The 24,076-nt window shown below is 30.8% G+C and overlaps 1 protein-coding gene across 1 annotated transcript in view; it reads right to left on the bottom strand.

Moving 5' to 3' along the window:
• The window catches only part of Dally (division abnormally delayed), a 98,389-nt gene that overhangs the window by 33,002 nt on the left and 41,311 nt on the right, over positions 1-24,076 (bottom strand). The window contains exon 2 of the mRNA XM_026628808.2: positions 1,811-1,954. Coding sequence (XP_026484593.1) covers positions 1,811-1,954 — 144 coding nt within the window. The remainder of the gene's footprint in view (positions 1-1,810; positions 1,955-24,076) is intronic.

Below are 24,076 nucleotides of genomic sequence, written 5' to 3'. Positions count from 1 at the left end.
CACCAAGGGGTGAATTTCCAAAATTTGCTTCTTATTGGGTGTCATGATATGTTAGTATGTTTATAAGTATACAGACTAAAATATAAGTTTTATGCTTCTAGTCCTAAAAATGACAATACTTTCAACAACTTACAACGTTTCACCCCCCTTTTAAACCTCTTACAGCACTTTTTCCAAATAAAAAGTAGCCTATATCCTTTCTCAGGCTCTAGACTATTTGTGTACCAAATTTCATTTAAATCGGTCCAGTAGTTTTGACGTGAAAGCGAGACAGACAGACAGACAGACAGAGTTACTTTCGCATTTATAATATTAGTATGGATTACTTCAAATACCTAAAGCTAATTTTGAATAAAAGATTAAAAGTTTTTTTTTAAATATATAGGCAAAAGTCACAGATCCCTTAGTTTCCTTTCTTTATGTTACACTTTACGAGAACTGACTACCCTCAAGTTTTGGCCAACTCAATAAAAAGACAATCATTGACATCAGTTTTCTGTCGGCGAATTGTCGCGTAAAACATTTAAAGCGTGAAAAATTTAATTTAGCGTGTGTTGTTTTTGAAGTGTGAAAATTACCAATTTGTGTGTTGAAGCTGGTTTAAATTTAATTGCAAGATTTAACTTCTACTTATTAACGAGTGGAGTAAGATACGAGATCGTAAAGAAACAACAAGCCGAATTATAAAGAGTTTTTGAATTGAGATAAAACCGTTAATTTAAATATATATGTGAATTGAATTAGGTCACTTCTATTGACGTACACAAATACAAACGTAGTTTTTATTTCAATGCAAACTATATATTATAGATACGTTATATGTCACTGTAAAATTGTAAATTTTTTACTATAATCGTTTTATTATAATCTATCTCGTAAACTGTCGAAAGATTGTGAACCGTAACATACTGTTTACAGTTTAACGCATTATTTTTCGATAGATTATATCCATCGGAGTGAAGTTTCCAAGTGAACAAAAGCGAACCGAAAGATTATAAACCATCGAAATTTTGTAAGTTTAATTGTAATTTGAGTCACCGTTCACAATCGTTCAACAGTGAAACGATAAAATCAATGTTGCGACATAGATTGTTATAGCCTAATGGTATTTACAATTTTACGGTTACATAACACATACTAAATATATATATTAGTACCATAGCCAGTAGAGCTAAAATGTTCCAAGAGATCATACTTAGTATAATGGCTACTGTTGTTATATCGTACAACACAAAATACCTAAGTTTGTATAAGAAAAGTTATGATTAAATTCTGATCCCTCTGTACAGAACCGTCCTCTTTTCCAACCATATTGATCTTTGTAATTTGTGGGATGAACAAAGTTTGGACATATCTGTACATCCTTACTACTTTATTACTAGTTATAAAACAAGTTATTTTACAATAGAAATATCATGTGAGTTTGATTCTCATTTTAAAGTTTTACTGTTTACTATTTTATTTTACGACAGACATCCCCAAAAATGTTTTTGTATTTTGTAAATCTTCCTAAACTGTTAGTGACGCTGCCATCGACAGATTAAAATTGAAATAAAACAAAATTGACAACGGCTTTCATTCGTTTATTATTGTTTTTGACGTTGTATCAAACGCTTTCCGTAGTTCGAAGTCAAATTTTGCAACTGAAAAATCTCTGAAGTTTATTGATAAAAAAAGTCATATTTAAATTTACCAAGTACTTTCCTTTACCTCTAGCCTTAAGCTTCAAAGTTTAAGGCTAGAGGATTATAATGACTTCTAATTGTCTGTGAATAATTGTTTTCCTTTACCAATTATAAAAGAACATTACCTTGAAGCGTTCTCTTCGTAGCCAACAGCAACTCTGTGATAGGCCTGGTTGCGCTGGCCACGCGCTGTGCTGCCGTTTGTCGAAGAACATGCTGCATATTTGTTTCTCGACCCCTTCCACAACATTGCCCACCACAAACAGAACCTAAAAATAAAAAAATATATTAGTAAATATATTGAAACAACAGTTTCAAAAAATATTTTAGTATTTTTATAGTTCCAGAGGAGTGACAATGAACTGACTATAAATAAAAATAAATTAGTGAATTTTAAATATCACTTGTACACATCACACTTCTCAGACAATTTATAAACTCGAGTAAAAGAACGAAAGTCAGAGATATTAATAATTCAGTTTCTAATTCCAGCGCGATCTAATTTATATCTATCGTTGAGTTTTTGTAAAGCTAACGAAGAATTCTTAAGGGTCTTAGGATACACGTTGTTCCAGTGAATGCACTTACAATAAAGTAACATCCTGTAATTAAATAATGAATTATAAACACATCAAATTTTAGTGGTGTTTAGGTAGATTTGAACCCACAAGCATCGGTTAAGATCTAACAACTGGGTCATCTTGTATTAGTTAGCAGTTATGTACCGAAACCTAAAATTTCAACGGAAAGTCCGTAATCCTGATTGCTTCATCTAAGAAAGCCATAAAAGATTAGAAACGAGAGGGTTACTTTGATAAGTATAATAACAGTATGAGCTCGCGTAAATACAGCCAAAGTGGGTCGTATAGGTTCTGTGACAGGTGCTGCTGACGAGGGTCAATTCCAAGGACCTTTGAGAAAACTGCCCTTAATCACTTTCACACTTGATTTTAGACGATTCTTTGATTGAATTTCAAACACATGGCATATTTTCTGTGAAGATATTTTCAACAAAATAACCTACCATATTTGAAATATAACGTAGTCTAATACATAATTATGTTACAACATTAAAAAATAATATTCAACTATATGTTCAATTTATTATTCTTGTAAGGATTCCGTAAAATTTATAGCATTTTTTATCTTATTTTCATGAATCATAAAACGAAAAGACATTATAATATAATAGCATTGTATAAAAACGTTCGAATTGCACGAATACACTGCGAAGTATGAGGTGGCCGAGCATTATTTATTTGAAAGTTTTGGATTCCGGCCAAGTGTAATCAGTGTTGAAAGACAAGTGATTTTTATCCGAACAAGCCACAGACTAGGAAACAACAGTTGTAAGACACAGCAAATTTCATGTGAACGATAACACTATTTTAAGAAAACTGTGATCATGAATAAAATTTTATACCTAAGCTTGAATTTCTAGCTAATATTAAAATAGTTGTTGTAGTAGTTATTAGATTTTATTATTAATTAATACTCATTCGTTCGGATATCGACGTAATATTATAATATAGCATAAGTAATTTAATTAGCTTAAAATGCTTCCGATGTTAGTCACATTTAATTAAGGCAATAAAATATTATATTCCATGAAATATCGATAAAAACGAAACGTAATATTCGTTATATCGAGATAATAATATTACGAATTTACACTTGAATGTTTTGTAATTTGGCACATTGTCACCGCTGTGAATGCCCGCCCTGGTTCAAGGCTATGTATTTATTATATAAATCACATCAATTATATTATTTTCATTTCAATTTTAAACCTTATAGCTTTGAAATAAAGACCAACCTAACATCCTTTTTAAATCAACTTGATTTGTATCTTTAGATCTTTAGTCTGCAGTATAGAGCTTTGAGCTCATATAAAAAATCTAAACGTATTATTTCGACTCAATTAACATTCCGTATAATGACGAGTTCGGAACGAGAATATTATCCCCATTGGCAAAAGATACTTTGGGCATATTTTTTTAATATAATATAATATCCAAATCGTCTCTTTTTTATTTATTTAGGAACTACAAAGCCACCTGATGGTGATAAGGTTTGCCCATAGACGCTGGTAATACAAGAAATCTACCGCGCTACCGATCCTCTTGATCTAAGATATTATTTTTTTGAAATTGTAATTAGCTCACTCACCATTTAAGCGGAAACCTCGAAATATAAATAAATTTTTGGTGGTTGAATGGTAAATGGATTTTACCTACCTAGACGGTACAAGCCATACCATCTGTAGAAATTGTGTTTTATATTAATAAATTTCGTTTTTTTTTCCGTCAATATCTCAATACATGATATAAACGTCGTTTAAGTAAAGCAATGCTAAATAAACTAAATAGTATATACTAATAATATATAGAATTAATCGTTTTTTTTTAAATTATTTTATCGTTGCCATTCATGTAATGTCATTGTCATTGTCATGTCAAAACGAATTATGTAATGTCATTGCATGTCATGCTGTAAATTTGAAATTGTATATTAATATTTTGTCGGTACTAGTTAGGTTCCATTTATAAAATAATTGATTTTTCAACGTTTCCAGCCATATACATATTTTGTATCAATAAACGCTTGGGATAAACTTTGGTACTTAAGCTAACTTCAAGAAAAAGGCAGCTTCTGTTTAACTTTGTATATCAACCCTTTACATTTACCTACATAATTTTAGAACCATACTGTATAGCTATAGTTTGATAGGTGTTGTCTGTGTCGGCAATCGGCGCCAAGGTCATGATTGCAGACAGAATGCCCGTTCAATACTCGAATTGATACAATAAAGCAGGAAATACAAAGATAATCTTAGCAAGTAAACTAGTTGGTATACTCCCAGGCATTCTTCGAGTTATTACGAGTCCTTTTTAGTGGCAGAGCTTTGGGTTACCTCGTCTGGTTAGATGTTACTCCCTCGTCATCATTCTACCGCCAATAAACATGCTCTGTATTGCTGTTTTGGTTGTAGGGTCAGCGAGGAAGTCACGGGCTCAACGATCATAATCTCTCGGTTCCGAATGCTGATGGCGGCCACGTTCCTTACATGTTAGTATTCCTTACAGAGAACCAATGGTCATTTGCTTTCGCATAATAAATAAAAAAATTGGAATAACGAAGACTTCGCTGTAATGAGAAATTTTAAAAGAATCGTGACAAGATCCTTAGTGGGAGAATCTACTTAGACTTCAAATCCCAACTCGTTGAAATTAGTTTTTCAATGGAGCCTTTGCTTGAAGATTTGTAATTTGAATACTTTTTTCTTGAATATTTTAACAGCTTTATTTACAAAGAGATAAAAATATTTCTAAAAGTTGCGAAGTAATTTTGCTGTTATATAAAATTCTTAAGCTGGAATAATTAATGAGTTTAATGCCTAAGTACAGAAAAGCTTAAGTTAATTCTACAGTTTACGATTCAACCCAAAATCTCCTAAGCACGATATCGTAAAAATGAATCTTTAAAATATTATCTGTACATGCAATTAAATGGAATTATTTGATAAAAATTTAAAAATAAACAATTGTAAAAAATGCAGCATATTATTCCGCTTTCTGATAATGTTATGTTGTCTTCTGCAACACCATCTTGAGATAATAAATCTTGGCACAAGTTTACGGCAGATAGATCGATAATAAACTACTTTAACTTGTTTATACGTTGGCGGTCCGTGAAACTGAGTCTAAATTGAGACTAACTTTGCAATGATATTGGAATTTTGTCGTAATAGAGAAACAAATACGAATTTTATACAAAATGTAAAAGTAAGCTTTGTGCTTATCTTAATATAAATAAGAGCTTTACAGAAAATTTGAGTATACTCGTAAATATAACGAAACATATCATCCACACGTGGTCTTAACTCACAAATAACTAAAACATCTTAAAATATTTTCTTGTTCAAAAAACAATTAACACAAGCCAGTGTTACTGACCGGAATAACTGTTGAGGCAAATATTTTGCTTATTAGTGTGTATAGCTAAAACCCACCAGGTTTCCGGAGCAAGTATTGTCTACTTGCGTTATTTGTTCGAATAAAAGAAATGTAATTATGTCGTTATTAAAGAAACGCCAATAACGCCAAGCAGTCGATTTACAAAAAAAAAAATTTTTATTGGACTGTAAAGAGGTTTTAATAGAAGTGGAGTTCATGGCGATAAAACTTAATTCAGAAATGTGATTTATTTCAAACGACATCAAGACAAATGCTCGAGCTTGCTTATTTACGCCAACGCGGTGATTAAAATAATTTACTGTGTTCAGAAAGCGCGATCTCCGATTCGAACCGGTAAAGTGGGAGTCTCTCTAAGACTGTTCCTTACGTTGTTTATCTATGATTGTCCTTTCATGTTGATAAATTGAATCGTTACAGAGAAAATGCGCCATTACCGTCGAATGAACCGCAATGAAATTTCACGTTTGAATATTTATAACTATTGGGAAAATTATGAATATTTAAGTTCTAAGTAATATATCATTTACCTGTAATTGCGCTTTAAATATATATATTTATTATAAGATTTCCTGCTTGTATATTAATCCTAAAATAATATATTAAAAAAAAAAACTAAATAATTTGTTCACTGAACTCTAATTTTTTTCTAGTATCGAATGTGGGTAGTATATTTTTTTTAAAATATTTTACCGATTAACTCAAACAGCAATAAGATTGAGATGGACTATCAACACAACACTAATAGCTTTACGATTATTATACGACGAAAACAGCGCGTGGCGCGTCGTATTATATTCATATCTTTGAAAGTATCTATAAAATTGTGGTTATTGTGAAGATTTTATTGTTTATAATATATTATAATACTTAAAAATATGTAAGCATTCAAAACTCACATTATAAAATCTTAACACTTTGTTCGCATTTTATTTTATTTTATATATAATATATAATATTTGTTAAATAGCGATAATAAATCAATTGTAAGATATTTAAAATCTGATCACATAAAAGTATTGAAAAGAAAACAGCTTGAAAAAAATATACTTACTTTTATTAATTTATCATAAACCGAAACCACAGATTTAGAATTAAATGTTAATCGAAATGTAAAATAAACTAAGTTCGGTTGGTTGAAATCATAAATAATGAAAACCAATAGTAGTTGTCTATTTTAAACAGATTCGAAATGCGAACACGTTAACTGACAGCCAATATCGAAGTGTCATTTTAATAGTTTATTTAGACAAGATAACACAAATGTTTTTACGTTTTCACATTTGCATTTACATTTTCATTTGCAAAACTATCTGGGAAATGCAAATACTCTTCTAAGATTGCACCTTTTTTATTTGACACAAGTGCACTTAAGCACTTAGGACCTATTAAAAGGTCGTTAAAAGTTTTCTCGATAAAAGCAATGGCGCGGTGTTTCTAACTTGTTTATTTTAGGAAGAAGATAATTACCACTATTTTTTATATCCAATTAAGGCAAAGTCGACGATACTGCATTAATCCTATTCCACATTTTAACTTTAGTGGAAACATTTTAACAAAATGTGTCACTACGTGCTTAATGTCTGAAATGTCAGACGCTAGAAAGGTGACGTCACAAAATATATTGCGCGTCATTTCGTTGATTTCAACACTTGTCAGATTTTATTGAATTAATATTAATAATAGCCACCTTTTATAATACATTCTTGATTACAATTGGAATGTTATTTTGCGACGAGAATAAAGTAAGTATCGAGTAAAAGTATTCGGCGTACCAGGAGTATTAATTCATTAGAAGTAGTAAACAGTTTGGATTATATCGAATAACTGTGCAGTACTAAGCGCAGTGCATGTTTAGTCTCTGCTGCATTTAGTTGTAAACTAAGAGTGAACCTGAACACTCTATTTGTTTGTTAATGCATTTTATTTAATTCACTATTCAACTGTTTACTGAAACTGTACTATTTAGTCTGCGGTTTAAATAGTCTGATTTCTTGACTCGTAAATTAAACATTTTTACAAGCTTCTTTTTAACATCACCTGTTCTTGTTTGAGTCAAATTTAGTAATTAAATTTCTGAAAATAGTTCAATAATTAATTTTATTTAAGAACTGATACTACTAATTGATAGATTTTAAATATAAATAATAAAATACTCGCGGTATTTTTTCTCTCTGTATTTACCGAAATTAACTGTGTTATGGTAACGTACGTAGCGTAATTTCTAAAAGCAATCAAACCCATGGAAGCGCGAATCCTACACGATTAGCAATACCAAATAATTATAGCGCAGGTTTAAATCATTGGCACGAATGCGGAATGCGAATATGTGTGAAATATCAATGCGGATTTCCACACCGACCCCAATTTCACTTCAGCGGCTATCTGCAGCCATTCTGCATAGAAATATTTCGCTTTCATGTTTTATCTCCAGCAGCGTTGTGGAAAGGTACAACAAAACCACTTTTGGCTCAGAAACTAGCGTCATATTTGTATACCATACATATAATTATAGGTATAAAAAATTAATAAACAATTATTATTACTTTTAAACTTCCACAATGTATGTTATGTATTTTTTCTTTACTTTTTTAATTAACGTAATATCAATTTTTTTATTGGGCGCAGCATTTTGGCAGATCTGCATCTGCATTGGCCACGAATATAAAAAAAATATGAACTTGATTAAAACCTTTTTATAAAATTATAATTTTTTTTTTAAGTTCAGTCTCACATTTTACATCAAAAACAATTTGCTTTAATTAATACATGCATTTTACTAGCCCTCTATTCTATGTAAAGATTATGTTTCTTTTTTTTAATAATAGTAGGTACAGCTTATATTTTCTAATGAGAAATGTGTTACAATGCTTTCAAAGAAGGTAATATAAATAAATATGTAAATCATTAATTTATTACAACTACATGACACTTAATTATGTACAAGATGTATCTACTGTCAAAGTAGCCTTGAGAAATATCGCAGTAAAACTATTAAAGAGAATATTTTCCGGTCAACTAGCATTGATACCACAAGAGAACGAAAAAATATGAAGCTAGAATTTATAAATAAAAGTAAATATTACATTAACATGATAATTAACATTTTAATTTAACGTTAATTGGTAGACATTAATTTTAGCATTTTCGCAAAAATATCTCTTATGATTATAATTTCGACGAGTCGCTTGAAAAGTTATAAAATATTATTTAAAACTCGCTTAAGTATAATGACACTTTAAGCGGTGACAACGGTGACAGAAGATTCCGGGAGATTGATTATAATATAATGTAGAATATTAAATAACTTCAATAAAATATACAAATGTCGATGTCCTCCTGACCAAATATTGCAATGGCGGCTATTCTAGACGGGGAACAACTAACTACGTAAGAAATATTCTAGTACCAATAGTCAATAAGAAACTTACTTCCGAATCTGCCGTACAAGCAACCAAAGAATCAAAAAAGGTTTTTTTTAATATATCTATTTTATTAAGGACCTAAAGCACGTCGCTTTAATAAATATAAAATACAAAAAACCTTTAAACATTATACAAAATTGCTTTTTCCGTTTATTCCTCGTAACATCGACCTTTTTCAATCAGAGCCCTTTTTGTTACCTCAGTAGTACTCGTAAATATATAGCCGCTATGCGTATTTACAACATATAAAACGTCGAGCTCGAGGGTAAATATCACTGTATATCTAAGCACGTCTCCGTCTGATTACGGATCTAGAGAACCACTCGACTCGCTGAATAAGATGAGACCTGGATAAACTCGAATGAAATCATATTTCTATTATGTATTACGAACATCAATTTATAGGACACACTAACTAGGAGAAATATTAAGTTTATGTACGTTTTATAAATACATGTTCTTGCTAACTTTAAAATAAAATTATTCATAATTATAAGCCGTTATTGTTTTTGTTTTTGTGCATTGTCATTCACATCGTGATATTAAGTGACATTCGAATTCGAAATCACCGAGAATTAGTTAAAAATAAGTACAAAATATCTACCTCCACAGATTGCCCAAAGAAAATTACCAAGAACATGTTAAAATAATTTATAAGATTACCAAATGAAACAAACATATCTACATTTCGAATATTATTTACGTTTTGGAACTGGAAAAATGCTTTAGGAGCGTCATCGTGGATCCTGTAGTTATTATAGGAAGTTACACTAACGTGTTCATTTCTACCTATCGTTTTGTTAAGTAATCGTATAACGTAAACATTTCTAAATGTTGCAGAGTGCAGCCGGGCGATGCGCTCACGGCGCGCTCACGGTGCGCTCGTGTTGACGCGGTGTTAATATATTTATTGTTAAATGTTAGCTAGTAGTTACTGCACCGCGCAAATTGCACCTACCTTTGCTTAACTACTATTATCTATCCTTACTTAATGCAGAATTAAATACGAAGGTATTTACTTGAAGGTACTTCGATTTATTTTCTTAAAATAAGTGTATAATAATAATGTTTCCACAGACTTGTTTTTATAAACAACCAGTCCTCGCTTCACACTAATAAACATACCGTATACCTATGAGACATAAAACATTATTATAATCAGTATTAGTTACCACCTTTTTACGGAACTTGGTGGTTGGTATCACACACTCATCAGGATTCTGCTGCGAAACAGTCAGGACAAGACATAACGTCTTAGTTACCAAGATTGGTGACGCATTGGAAGTATAAGAAATGGTTAATATTTCTGACAGCGCCAGTGTCTATGTGTGGTGGTCACCACTTAATATCAGGTGGCCCATTTGCCGGTCCGCCTATTTAATACATAATATATACATAAATATATTTGATGTTTCTATTCAACAATATTGTACGATATCTAAAACTATTGTTCCGGATTCAAAATTATATACGGCCTTTTTTAATTTCAGACTTTATTTTAATTGTCCTCAAAAAAGTATTTATATATACATATGTGTAAATATAACGCAGAATGCAAGCGACTACTGTAACACATATCATTCATTAATTACCTTGTCCTAGTATTAATTACGACAACATATACAAACTTCCAGTTATCAATTGTAGAGCATGATAGGTATATTATTATACAATTAAAACGTTATAGACAGTGCACGTAAGTTTAAGCATATAAGTATAGGTTTCGTTTATAAATGTATAAAGTGTCGGACGAGTTTATTATAGAATGCAAGTATCGTATGGACTTTGATCATTGATAAAGAGGTTTTAATTATTTTTTTTGTGGTAAACAGTATCATAACATCATAAAATTTTTATTACTATGCTTTGTATAATTATATAATACTAATTACTGCCATTTAAATACAAATAAAATAGTTATGTATATAAAGCAATACCGGACGTTATGCTCAGGGATGCTGTCAACAAAATCATTTTGTTGAAAGAAGTTTGCTGATGGTGAATAGTCACAGATAGAGATACTAAAACTTACTTTACTCTTTTACCAGGGCTAACAACGCATGAGTCCAAAAATAATATTATTACTATTAAACTTTAAATACTTCTATAATTTAATATGTTTTTTTATTCACACGTTTTGATATATTTGCATGTTTAAATATTATCCATCAAAAGATAGACGGCAAAACACAGGGCAAGGTCAAGGTCTCGGCTGTGCATTTCCGTCCTTGAGACCCAAAGTTCAAATGTCAGTCGGGCCTCCATCACTGTTAAGCAGTGCCGAGGGACTGTTACAATAGGCCGACGAATTAAGTGGTTGCTTCTATCCATATAATAAATTTTGATCAGAAGCCTTAGCTATTTAAATATTGTTAATTTTCCCTCCGGATTTTCTAAGGATAATAGGTAAGAACACTTTTGCGTACTTCAATAAAATTAAAAACACGATTACCAGGAATGATTAAATTGCAAAACACACACGTAAGGATTCAAACGATACCCCATACACCCCAATTTCTATAATTAATCTCATATCTAATACATCATACATACATACATTGCATCTAATAAACAAGAGCTGTAACGTTTATAACGAATCGTTTTGAAAGGAACAAACCGAATCAAACACGAGTTTGTGAAATTAAAGTTGTATGTGAGCCAAACAGTCGTAAATAAATTGATGATCACTCTATACAGGTTACATTCACAAGGTTTATTTCAATACTTGCACTTATTGAGAGTTGCACCGATCAACACGTTATTTGTATAGTAGATTTGAACCCTTATTTTGCTCAAATCCACATATCATACATAAGGCCACGTGATCAACGCGACAGTTTATAAACTACCAAATAATTAAATAATTGTTGTCTACAACAGATAACTGAATCTATCAATATATCCTTGTATAATTAAGCGCAAAAGATTATATATATTTAATTATAGCAGAAATAAAACTTGTATTTCCTTTCCTTGTAAGAAATAAAATGTTCCATAATTACGATTTAAGTCAAGAGAATTCCGTATTTCCGTAATTCGTTAACGTAAATGCTAGTTAAATTTAATTATCGTGTTCCCAAAAAATCTAATGAGATAAATTCAAAAATTCACACGATAATTCATAAATCAGCTTTATTTCAACTGATTATTATCTTTATTAATAAAAACAGCTCAATATTAATTATGTTTAAAGTTTAGTAGAATAAGCTCTGGTATAAGGTACTTTTACGCGTGCGGGCAAAGTCAATCAAAAAAGAAAGTTAAGAAAATTAAAAAAAAAAACATTTAAATATAGAATTATAGTGATAAAATATCATTCTAGTACCGAAGAATTTTTATTTAAAAATTGATCAAATAAGTCAGTCGATATTATTATTACTATGATAATATATTAAAGAAATGCAGATATGTCATTGCACCTCTGTTATGACGAATTTACTTAATTGATATTAATATAAAAGCTAACTTTCACAGCCAAACCACTCTACCGAATTTAATGAAATTGGAATGAAGCAAGCTTGAACTCGAATGACATAGGCTATTTTATTTTTAAATCTGAAAATGCGAGTGAAGTCTCGAGCTCAAGTAGTTAAGTATAATTATAAGATTCTATAAAAACAGCACGTTTAAATACGATATTCCAGCGCATCGAGACTGGTAAATTATAATGGTAGCTTGAAATACTGCCTAACAAACACGATCTTAACGCTTCTACAACATTTAGGTTCACGTACACTTTGTAACCTAACGCCTAAAATAGGCACAAATTGCAGCCGGCTTGTACGAGTACGTCGCAACCGTACACTACCGTTGCGAATAGGGCGAGGAAAACGGAACCTTCGCTCATAAGAAGAATTTAAATACGCCTGGTTATTTCGTATAACTCATAAAAAGTGTTATAAATATTTATAAGCATGGCTGTATTTAATTTTAGGTAGTGCATATTACTTAATACTTTTAGTATTTGGGCTATACCGATTCCTTACTAACATTTGTTATGTTAAAGACTGTCCATAAGACATTGCTGTAAACATATAAGGCCACCTATGTACACTCTAACTCGAAAAAAATTATTTGTATTTAATTTCTGTTTTTTGTATGCAATAAAAAGTCTTCTTGTAGTTACTCCTAAAGCTTTTCTAAGATCGGAGATTTAATCACATTTTTTTGTACTTAGTTTCGTGAACCATAAAAAATGTATGAAAAAAATAATACAATATCTAAAAAAATAATAATGGATTAATAGTTTTTGAGCTTCGTAACAATAAAAATAAACAAAACAAAACACCTTGTCAAACAGATACTTCGTATATTCATTGTACAATGTTTTAATCAACTTTATTCTGAACTCTGTTTGGCTTACAATTTAAAATATTTTTTTATCTACAATATTACAGCAAAATGAAAAACAAAACAATGAGATTACGAATGAGAACATGGAATATAATTTCACAAACAAGCGCCTTAACAATCGTTCAAAAATATGCACGTATTCTCAGATCGTAATAACTAAACCGCTGTTAATAAGGTTAAGTAAATATTTAACAAACATAAGAAAATATGCATTACTCATACATTGTGTATAGCGTCTATAATATAAAACGACAACACAAGTTCAATAATTTCATTAGCAAACCGGAATAATTACGACTTCCTTGTAATAAATAGGTTGATAATGATAAATTAGTCTTCTTTGATTTTATTATATTTAATAACACGTATTTTTTGTATTTATTTGACACAGCTCGTAGACATAGCTCTTTGACAAGCGTAAGTAGCTATTTATTTTTTACTATGTATCTCATTATTTCTGCTACTGTGTATATATGTAAATTAAAAAAAAATCTTATGAGAAAACGCTGTCGGAATATTGAATAAAGATAATATATTAATAAGTTACCTGAACATACGAGTATACCATAAGAAGTTTAACATTGTAATTATTATCGGTTATTAATTAAGATATTTAAATCAATATGTGATTATAAAATAAAACATACATTTATTTTAAACGTACAGACGTTTTAATAGACTATTATTTTACTAAAAATTTTTGAAAAAAAGTTTTTGAATTCAATTTTTTTTTATGTTACAGGTGGCAAACGAGCAGAGGCTCATCTGATGGAAAGTGACAACCATCGCCCATGGACATCTACAACACCGGGGGGCTTGCAGGTGCGTTGCCGGCCTTTAAGAAATGTGTACGATCTTTTTTTGAATGTAGGGTATATTTAGTCACAGTGTAATATTCCCTGGTAAGTAGCTAGAATAAATACTTCTTACAAAGTCAGTCCATGAATAGAATTGACCAAATACAACAACAGTGGTAAATCTACTATAATAATATCTATAAACTTATATAATTTAATATTGGTAGCCCTAAGAAAATTTACGAAGTAGCACCTAACTAAATGTATGCTAAACGCGTCATTTGGAGGCAACATTAACGCTTAGTTCGGGATAAAGGCTCGTTCTAGCCTCGTAACCATTCATTAGCAACGCAAATGTTATCCTGTGGTTTTAAAACAAATTTAAGAATAAAAATAACAGAGCAGTCACTTTAATTTATCAAAATCTATTAGGGTACATGACAACTGTAACTTCATATCTTTACTAGTATTGTAGTTTTCTATATATATTTAGTAAATATATATAATACAAGAAATTATATTATACAATAATAGTAAATCCTAACATAGAGGCATTATAAAAATTCCGATTTTAATCTCTAATCGACAATTGTTCAAATAGTATCAAGTCTTACCAACGAAATGCTTCTAGCATTCTTGCCACCATTCCACGCGGTCAAGATTTATACAGCAACTATTTTTAATTCATATTTGTATATATTGAAGCACTGAATGTTATTAATTTTTATGTTAATAAATGTATACAACAAGAGGACAAAAATCAAATGAACAATATTTGATATTGAATTGAAGCGATATCATTGGTCGAGAGATTGAATAATCTATGATCTTCATTATGGATTTGCGAAATGGCGTTTCAAACGTCGACGAACCTACTATCGCAAATATAGAAATAAAATTAAAGTGGATATAAGTAGTTAAGTGGAACGGTGTTGTATTATAAAGATGTATTAATCAAGAACTGTCAGTAGTGCATAATATAGATGAGCTATTAGGAAATCGCACGGAATACGTACAACCACGGTTTGTATACATTAATTCCTTCTTCGATTAGAATAGGCGAAAATAATAAGAATTAGTACAAGAAATGCTAGTTTTTATTTTTCTTTATTATATAAAACCTCATTTGATTTGAAATGAAACCACACGAACATCTCATAATCGACATTAAAATAATAATTAAATCTTTATACTGTTAGACACAAGCGAAGTCCATGCGGGCTTCGTATAAATAATGCGGAGATATTCATATCAAGGATAATGAAGCCCTCAGCGGCGACGGGTTAAAAAGAGTTATTATGAAAGTATCGTATGATCCTTTGACGACGCATTATGTGTGTACGAAACCGGAGCTGCGTCCTCGGGGCATTGCATATCAAAGTACGACTAAAATGCAAGTCAATGCAAATATTTCGTAAGCGCAAGCGTGCGGGTATTTGATGTCACTATGTATTTAATAAACGTTTGCGTTGTTTCATTTAGTATCAAACTTCCATTTGAAATATTTGTGAAACTGTTTATACGAGACTAAATTCGTCCAACTGTCGAAAGTAACTCTGTTTTTTGCTCTTTGAAGAAAGCTTGACTTCAAGGAATGAGATAGGCTACTTTTTTATGCCTTACACCTGACGACCAACGCCTAAACGTGAATGAGGCCGCGGGCGACAACTAGTATTTTATAAAACATTACTAAGAAATGCTTATACTTTTTTAAGTTTCCATACTATATACCGCGAAAAATCAAAAAACTTATAACACTGCTCTCGTGTCTATCTCTCTATCTCACACCCTGTTTACGTATCTACAGAAATAAAGCATTAGTATTCATGCGGAGTACCGTAGTCATATATTTTGATTTTGCAGGTTCATCTTTGGGGTAAAGATTGTTTTATAATAAATAATTCAAACGAAAATAAAATAAATTAAAAGGCCTGTTTATATTTGACAGTACTGAGCTTAAATTATTACTCAATATTATAAAGACTGCCTTATAGTTTAAAGGTACCCGTGACGAAAAATTATAACTTGGCAACATAATACATAATATTATTGTACGAAGTGCATAATGATATCATCTTCACGCCAATCTAGCATACACCTCAATTATTAAATACTAATTAACTAAGATTTAATTCACCTAAATTTATGAAGATAAGTGCGTAAATCACGAATAAAAAATATATTGACAATGTCCAAAATCATATCATAAAAACTGTAACTATTCCTGTTAGTCATAAACATTGTTTAAGATAATAGATCTAAAATATATTATACTTCTTATTTTCTGTATGACTAAGTAAATAAAACTTTAAATTAATTAATACTATACTATATCATAATAATACTATTGACTTTATAGTTTATAATTTTTTTATATACATATATAAGGCTGCATGTATCTATATAGATGTGATTATATTTAGTTTCCATTTAGAGTCGGAATGATCTGAACAAAAAGTATAAAACAAGACACATTTAACCAAAGATTGCAGGTTTCAGTAAGAACTGTTGAATTTTTAGCACAAAATTTGAGTTTACAATTCGTCTCGAATTCGAAATTGAAGGCTGCCATTCTCATCCGTAGCAGGAGAGGTTTTTGCACCACACCATACATATTACTTGGTGGTAAGTCTTTGTGCTAGCCGGTCTGGGTATTAGCAATATTTAGAATTTGAGTTTCGGTTTGAATTTTAGATATAAATTCTAAGAACCATAGGTTGGTGGCGCATCGCCTATTTAATTAATAATTAATATTTCTAACACTGCCAATGTCAGTCTGCCTAATTATTGTAAAAAAAAAAAAAACAAATTACTCTGTTTTTATAAAGAAAATATAAGGTATGTTTGACATCATTACAGACCGTCACATGATACAATAATGACTGGTTATATTTTTTGCAACATGAGCTCGATTTCAGTTCAATGAACGAACAAATGCAAGTAAGCGTTATTCAAATCGTGTACAATGTATTTGTTACTTGAAAATACAATTTGTATAAAGACATCGGTTAATTTACTTCACAATCTCTGCGTTTTCTTTTCAAATATTACAACTTAGGCTTAAATTAAAGTAAAATTTCCATTTACGGTTTTAAACTTAGTTAATATGTTTGTACTATCATACAATTAAAGTGTTATATTTGTTTATTGTAATTTATCAATAGTTGTAAAATAAAAAGGAGCAAATATTTAAAAACTACTTGTATTAATAAATAAAATAATTATATAATTGTCTTTATAATATAAACTTTCTTAGAATTTTATTATGTAGTTCTATTATTATATGCCAAATAACAAGACAACCATTTAATTCCCCGACCCGTGGTTTAAACCGAGGATTTTGAGATCTGCAGCTCTATGAGCTAGCGACTAGAACGAGACAATTATGGTTTAATATCTAAGCTATAGAGCTATCGACATGGACAGGCTGCTAACCACAACACATATTATGAACACACTATGAACACAATTACATCAATTAGTAGTACAGTCACTGTCTACTGATTGCTGTTTTCGCTATGAGACTGCTACGTTGGTTTAGTGGCTAGATATAAAGCCGCAAATCCCAAGGGGTTCAAGCCCCAGGTGGGGTTTATCTGCATCATCGGGAGGTTTGCAGGTGCGTTAGTGGCCTTTCGGTTATTATTATTATTCGTATATTCACTAATAAGTATCACAGTCATCCTGTCTTGACGTACATATTTACATAGTCAATTCGCGCTCGTTTGCTGCGATGTTTCTCTAATAAATATAAAGTAGGGGGTCGTCGTCGCCCTACCCAAAAAGCAAGGTTGTATCATCGTATTTCTGAAACAGTCACTCTCATTCATCAATAATATTACCTGTATCGACTATCGACAACCTGTCACCTCATCGAGGCCATTATTTTGTAAGCCGATAGAACATTAACTGTTATATTTGCAATGTTTAATTTACATACAATAAAGTCTAACTCTTTGCTTAAATTTTAAACGAAAATTGAGGATAATATTTTCAAATATATTCTTTATAAATGAAAAGAATCGTTCAAAAACGATCCTGTTAAAAGAGTTTTCATATTATTCAACAATTACGCCTTGAATGTCATCCGATTATGGTAGTTACTGCATTTTCTACGCCATTAGTTCCAATTTGAATGCGGCGCTCGAGAAATGTTGTGTAAAAAGTGTTTACGTAACTATAGTAATTAACTTGATTGGGTTCAAAATTAAGGTATATTTAATATTTAATACACGATATATATCTAATTAAATCATAAACAATATATAGATATATTTATCGCGAGTATCATTGATTTAAGTGTGTGTGTCTGTCAATCTGTTTGTTTATATGAAATGTTTCGAAACTGACAAAATATTAATATACTATATTGACTAATGAATGCTACAAAATGTCATAAAAATTTATACGTATTAATAATAATAATTAAATGTCACCGGAAGAAAATTAAGTCATTACATGGACTTTTTAATCTCGCCCGGATGACACGGTACACATTAAACCACGGGATCGGAACATGATATAATTACAATTTATTCAAACTATAATTTCATAGTAAATATAATAACGTATAAATTATAACGGAAAACACAGGAACTCCGATAAAATAAATATCAAAATTTTTATTTCCATTAACATGTCTCAGCGGTCTGTCCGCCCACGGCGAAGTCTAAACGTTTAATCGTTTCTAATTCATATGATATCTGTAGATTTTAATCGATAGTACCTTGACTTAAGGTTCAAATTTAAAATATTATAAATAAAAAACGAACATAATAAATTACGCAAAAAACAATAGGAATATCTTAACGGCTTTTAAAATTTTAATGTCTCATCGTTTTCGTTTTTAATTTAATATAACAGTTGACGAAATTGATTATTTTTTTTAATATTGATGGGGTCGTCGACACAGATTATGAAATAAAATAAATTACATTAAAATAGGTGACTTAAGCTATTGATATTAATATATATATATATATATATATATTAATCGTGGAAAGCCAGTTGTCAAGCTGGTCTAATTTGACAAATCAATCAGATGAGACTTATTCTAAGATTAACAAACTGTATCAGCCAAACGTATTAAAATGAAAGTATGTTACAAAATGAATAACAGAAATGTAAACGGGTAACAACTGTGACATAACGATTTTTTATATTCTTTAAAATCCGATAGGCATGTCAAATGGGTTACCTTATAGTGGTCTCTGAGTGATCTTCACCGCTCATAGACATAGGCAGTGTAAATAAAATTAACTGTCCCTTACATCGTCAATACGCCACCGATCCAGACCTAAGCCCTACCACCAAGTAACTAATGATGGAATTATGTATCAAATATGTAACCACTACCCAACTATCCACCACCCACTACCCAACTATCCACCAACATGTATTGGCGCAGCATGGTGAAGCCTTTGCCCAAGAATTCATTCTCTTTTATTTTTTATCTATGAAATAAATATCAGGCATGTGGTATCTAAAACTTGACAAGTTTATCTAAGCAAATATACTATTCTGCTAAAGTGTGAGTATAGAATAGTTTTGCACGCGTCACTGACAGTGTATGTACATCGTGACGTGGGTTCAGAGGCTCCAGACTATGAAACCATGAAATTAGGCAACGCTATCTCGTTCTCCGCCTTTGTGGCATTTTTAACGTCTGCGATGGCCCAGTGGTTAGAACTCGTGAATTTTAACTGATGATTGACGTATTAAACACAAGCAAGCACCGTTGAATTGTCATTTGCTTAATTTGTCTTTTAAATACTCGGCGGAAAAAAATAACAAGGTGAATTAAGCTCTCGGTATGTCTGTCTGTTTTTATAGATAATCGAAGCATATCAAATTAACCATAAGTAAATTAAAAAGAATTATTTTAATATTTTATTTACCTAGTGGTTTTTTCTAATGTATCTGATAAAACAATATAAACAACAAAATATTTCCTTATACAAGTATAATAAAATTATTTGAATGTTATATATCATTAAGTTAGGTTATTATCTAAATTGGCGAGTTAATGAGGTTATTGAACGATTACTTTTACATATTTAATATTATTTAGAGGCGATAGTTTCATCTCAAGTGATTTCAGATAACTTTTATTATTTGCAATCTGTATTATTACGTCAATGATACATTTTATTTGTGTTATATATATTAGTTTATATGTGTAAGTAGATAATTGAAGTTAGTAAATAAAAACTCAAAAGAACCTTTAAAGGTTCACTCACATAAAGTATATTTTGATTATAATAATATCAGTTTTCAAATTATTGATAAATTTTCTACATCTATTTTAGTTTATTATGTTAATATACCTATCATAATACCAAAGTAAAAGTTTCTTCGTTAAAGTATTTATTGAATTATTTCGTTCACATAATTACTCTTGAACGTAAATTGAAACTCCTTACAATATTCGCAGAAATTAACGAAATACTCACGCAATGTTGATCAAGGTATCATTACGGTTTAACGCAAAACAAACAACTTAATAAAACACATAAATTGTTTTAGTTCGTGTAATACTTTGTATAATATTTTATTATCTTATATTTGAACATTATTTTGGTCACTCTGAGACTATTTATTTTACCCAGCTGCGGTTCAAGCGCGCAGGATATTAGATTAAGATATCCTTTATAACATAGTAAGACTCTTCAACAGATATTGATCAATAAAATATAATTCTCATAGCTGAGAGGCTGGAGAGTTGTAGAGCAAAATTTCTTTATGTTTTGCTAACGCGGCTATTAATGATAATAGCGATTCAATCCATTCAAAATAAAGTACTTAATTTCTTACATCGCGGTAGCTTAAAGGGGTGGTATCGAACTTGACATTTACAACCTTAGGCTAATTTTGGAATCCTTTTGAATTGAAAATTGGAATGTGTGCCTGAGAAATGCCACAAGTGTCATCTTTTTATTTTATTTTCAGATCGGTGGGAAGTTTGTTAGAAGGCAGATGAAAAGGGGCCACCTAATTATAAGTTGTCACCTTAGCCGATAGACACCGTCATTGGAAGAATTATTAACCACAGTTATATCTCTCGTGACTGCAATTACTAACTTACTCATCCGGTTTAAAATGAATAGTATTTCTTGTAAGCGGAATAATAAGTGAATGAAAACAGTAAAATAACTGGTAAAATGGTAGAACTTCGGGAAAGCGTATTTACTATATATTAACTGTTACTGATAAAAGTTTTTAACCAAAGAGGCTACATACGTTTTTACAGAAATGTAACGGACAGTTATAAAAATAATTGCTTATATTTAATTTACCTACTAACATATCCAATGCGGTGTTAAAAGTGTTAAATCTTCTCAAGATAAAGAATAAGATTATTTTGTCAATCAGTTGAACATTTGCAAGGTTTTACTTTATGTTCAAGAACATACTAATTCGGTTACATGCATCAATACATACATTTAAATTAGTTTTACATCTAATACATACTACTTGTATTGCAAATAGATCTCACTAAAGTTAAATTGCGATAGAATTTCTCAAATGAGAATTAATGTTAAACTGTTTTGTAGAGGCGGAATCGATCGGGCAGCGCCACGGGCGCTTCCAACCCATTATTCATACAAGCCCGGGGTAAGGGAACAGCCACGCTGCTTTTATACTGTAATAAATCATTTCAGCTTTTAACACGACCTCCTTTACCCGTTTAGATTTTTGAGCATTCTTTAATCGTCAAAGGAATTTTGGGATCTGAATCATAGTCATCGAAAATATACACATAAGGTAGGTATCACACTTGTGTGAAAATACGCATGCGGTGGTGGTGGTCCTCCTGGACATTGCCACTTCTAGAAATATATTAAGCTGTTCCTTACACCGTCAATGCAACGCTCTTCGAGTGGTCTTAGATGTCCTACCCTGTATTGATAGGGTTATTGAACCCTTTGTTCGGAGGTGAAATAACTGAATAGTAGATGGCACCTTACCAGATAACCTTAGATAGGTAACCTGCCAATCTTTAATATTCAATAATTAATTATAAATTATACATGTTCTGTGTAATATAATCAAGGATGCCACCTTAAGAAAGTATATTTAATAATATCTTACTAGGCTAAAGATTTTCAGATAATTTGTGATTTGAAATAATTAAGTATTAAAATGTATGTTTACAGCAGAAACAATAACAATTATCTATATTACGCAGTCTGTTTAAAGATACATTTAAGGATCGAATGAAGTCCCGCTAGTATATTTATGCCCATGGTGGACTTATGTACATCTGTAATAAATATGTACCGATGCCGCTTCTCTACTTTATGTTTTCTGTAGTGCCTTTGTAACATACATATGAGTAAAACTATTCTGAATCAACAGCTTTCATTCCACTCGCATGTGCGTACGGAATTAACCATATACTCGTTAAAAAAAGGACTCCAGATTAAAATTCAAAGCTACCCAATCGAGTATAAAACATATTGAGCAAATGTTCAGGCAAATAAAATTTTAGACATTGGCCAAGCAGTTTAATCGTAGAAGTTGTAGTAAAGTAGTCTAGTATTGTAGTAGCAGGGTCGTAAAACTGTGGTCCATATAAAGTTACGCACTGAATAGAGATATATTTTCGTTAGAAATATTCAGACAGAGATACAGAAATAACAACTACGGGCGAAACCAGCCAGACAGGTTCGGGTACGCCCCCGTACAGTTTAAAATTATTTAATTTAAATTATCTGCATATTTTATTTAAGCAATTTTAGTGTAGTTCTAATTGATAATGATGTTGTCCTGACCAATTTCGGCCACAGCGGTGAACTTCAAGCGAGGCCGGCCAGATAACCAATGCAGAATGTGCACAAGTGTTTGTCAATCATTTTTTTTATTGACTATACGAGCTCAAGAGTTATCAAAGTAGAAATAAAGGTTCTGATCTGCATAATTATCACTAATAACTTATTGAGTCTCGTTTCAACCTTTAATACACTGTATATTCATTATTACTGTAGAGTCCTCCGGCACTCTAACAGAATTCTGGCGTACCCACTATCAAATAGACAGATTATTATAGATTTAGACATAGACAATTTTCCTACTTTTTAATAACTGTTACATTACTAACAGAATCAAATTAATAGTTAGTCAAGTATCGAATTTCTGTCACTCAACGAATACTAGTCAATTATATGACCATATTGTGACCATTTCGTAACATTCGCTTCACTATTTCAAAGTAAAGTCACAATTACAAGTTTCAGAAATACATTAAACAGTAATAAAAGTTTTTATACATCTGTAATGCTAATAATACCTATATATCGAGCTGTAATTATTTAAAACAAGTGCGAAAAACACAGCAGGTGCTATACTAAACGGCACTTACCGTGTATAGCACACGGAATGGCTGTTACATGACCCCCCACAGAGACCAGCACATTTTTGCAATACAAATGTGACTTTATTACATCTTACTTGACTTTACTTAGTTTAACGCAAATATAAAAAGGTGCTTTGACATAAGTACGGTCAGCCTCAGATATATTTATGCTTACTTGGTTTAATACGGCATTTAACATTTATTACAGTATTACAAACACAATACAAACGAAATATACATTTGATATCATAATGAGTAGAGGATATTTTGGTTGTTAGTCATCCAAAACATTTTTATGAGGTTGACTGTACATTCTTACACTGTGTTGATCGTAAAATAAAAAATAAGATATTAATTTACGAAATTTTCCTTTAAAATTTTATCATAGAAAATATTTTGAATATAAATATTATTTGTAATGTCACCCACGCATTGGGTGACTTATAACAGGTTCAAGAGGTATGATGTATCGGGCTGTACAGTTTTA

The sequence above is a fragment of the Vanessa tameamea genome, chromosome 5, assembly GCF_037043105.1.
Source record: "Vanessa tameamea isolate UH-Manoa-2023 chromosome 5, ilVanTame1 primary haplotype, whole genome shotgun sequence".
Classification (NCBI taxonomy): Eukaryota; Metazoa; Arthropoda; class Insecta; order Lepidoptera; family Nymphalidae; genus Vanessa; species Vanessa tameamea.
Note: the sequence above shows the minus strand (reverse complement) of the source record. Positions and strands in the feature narration are given on the sequence as shown.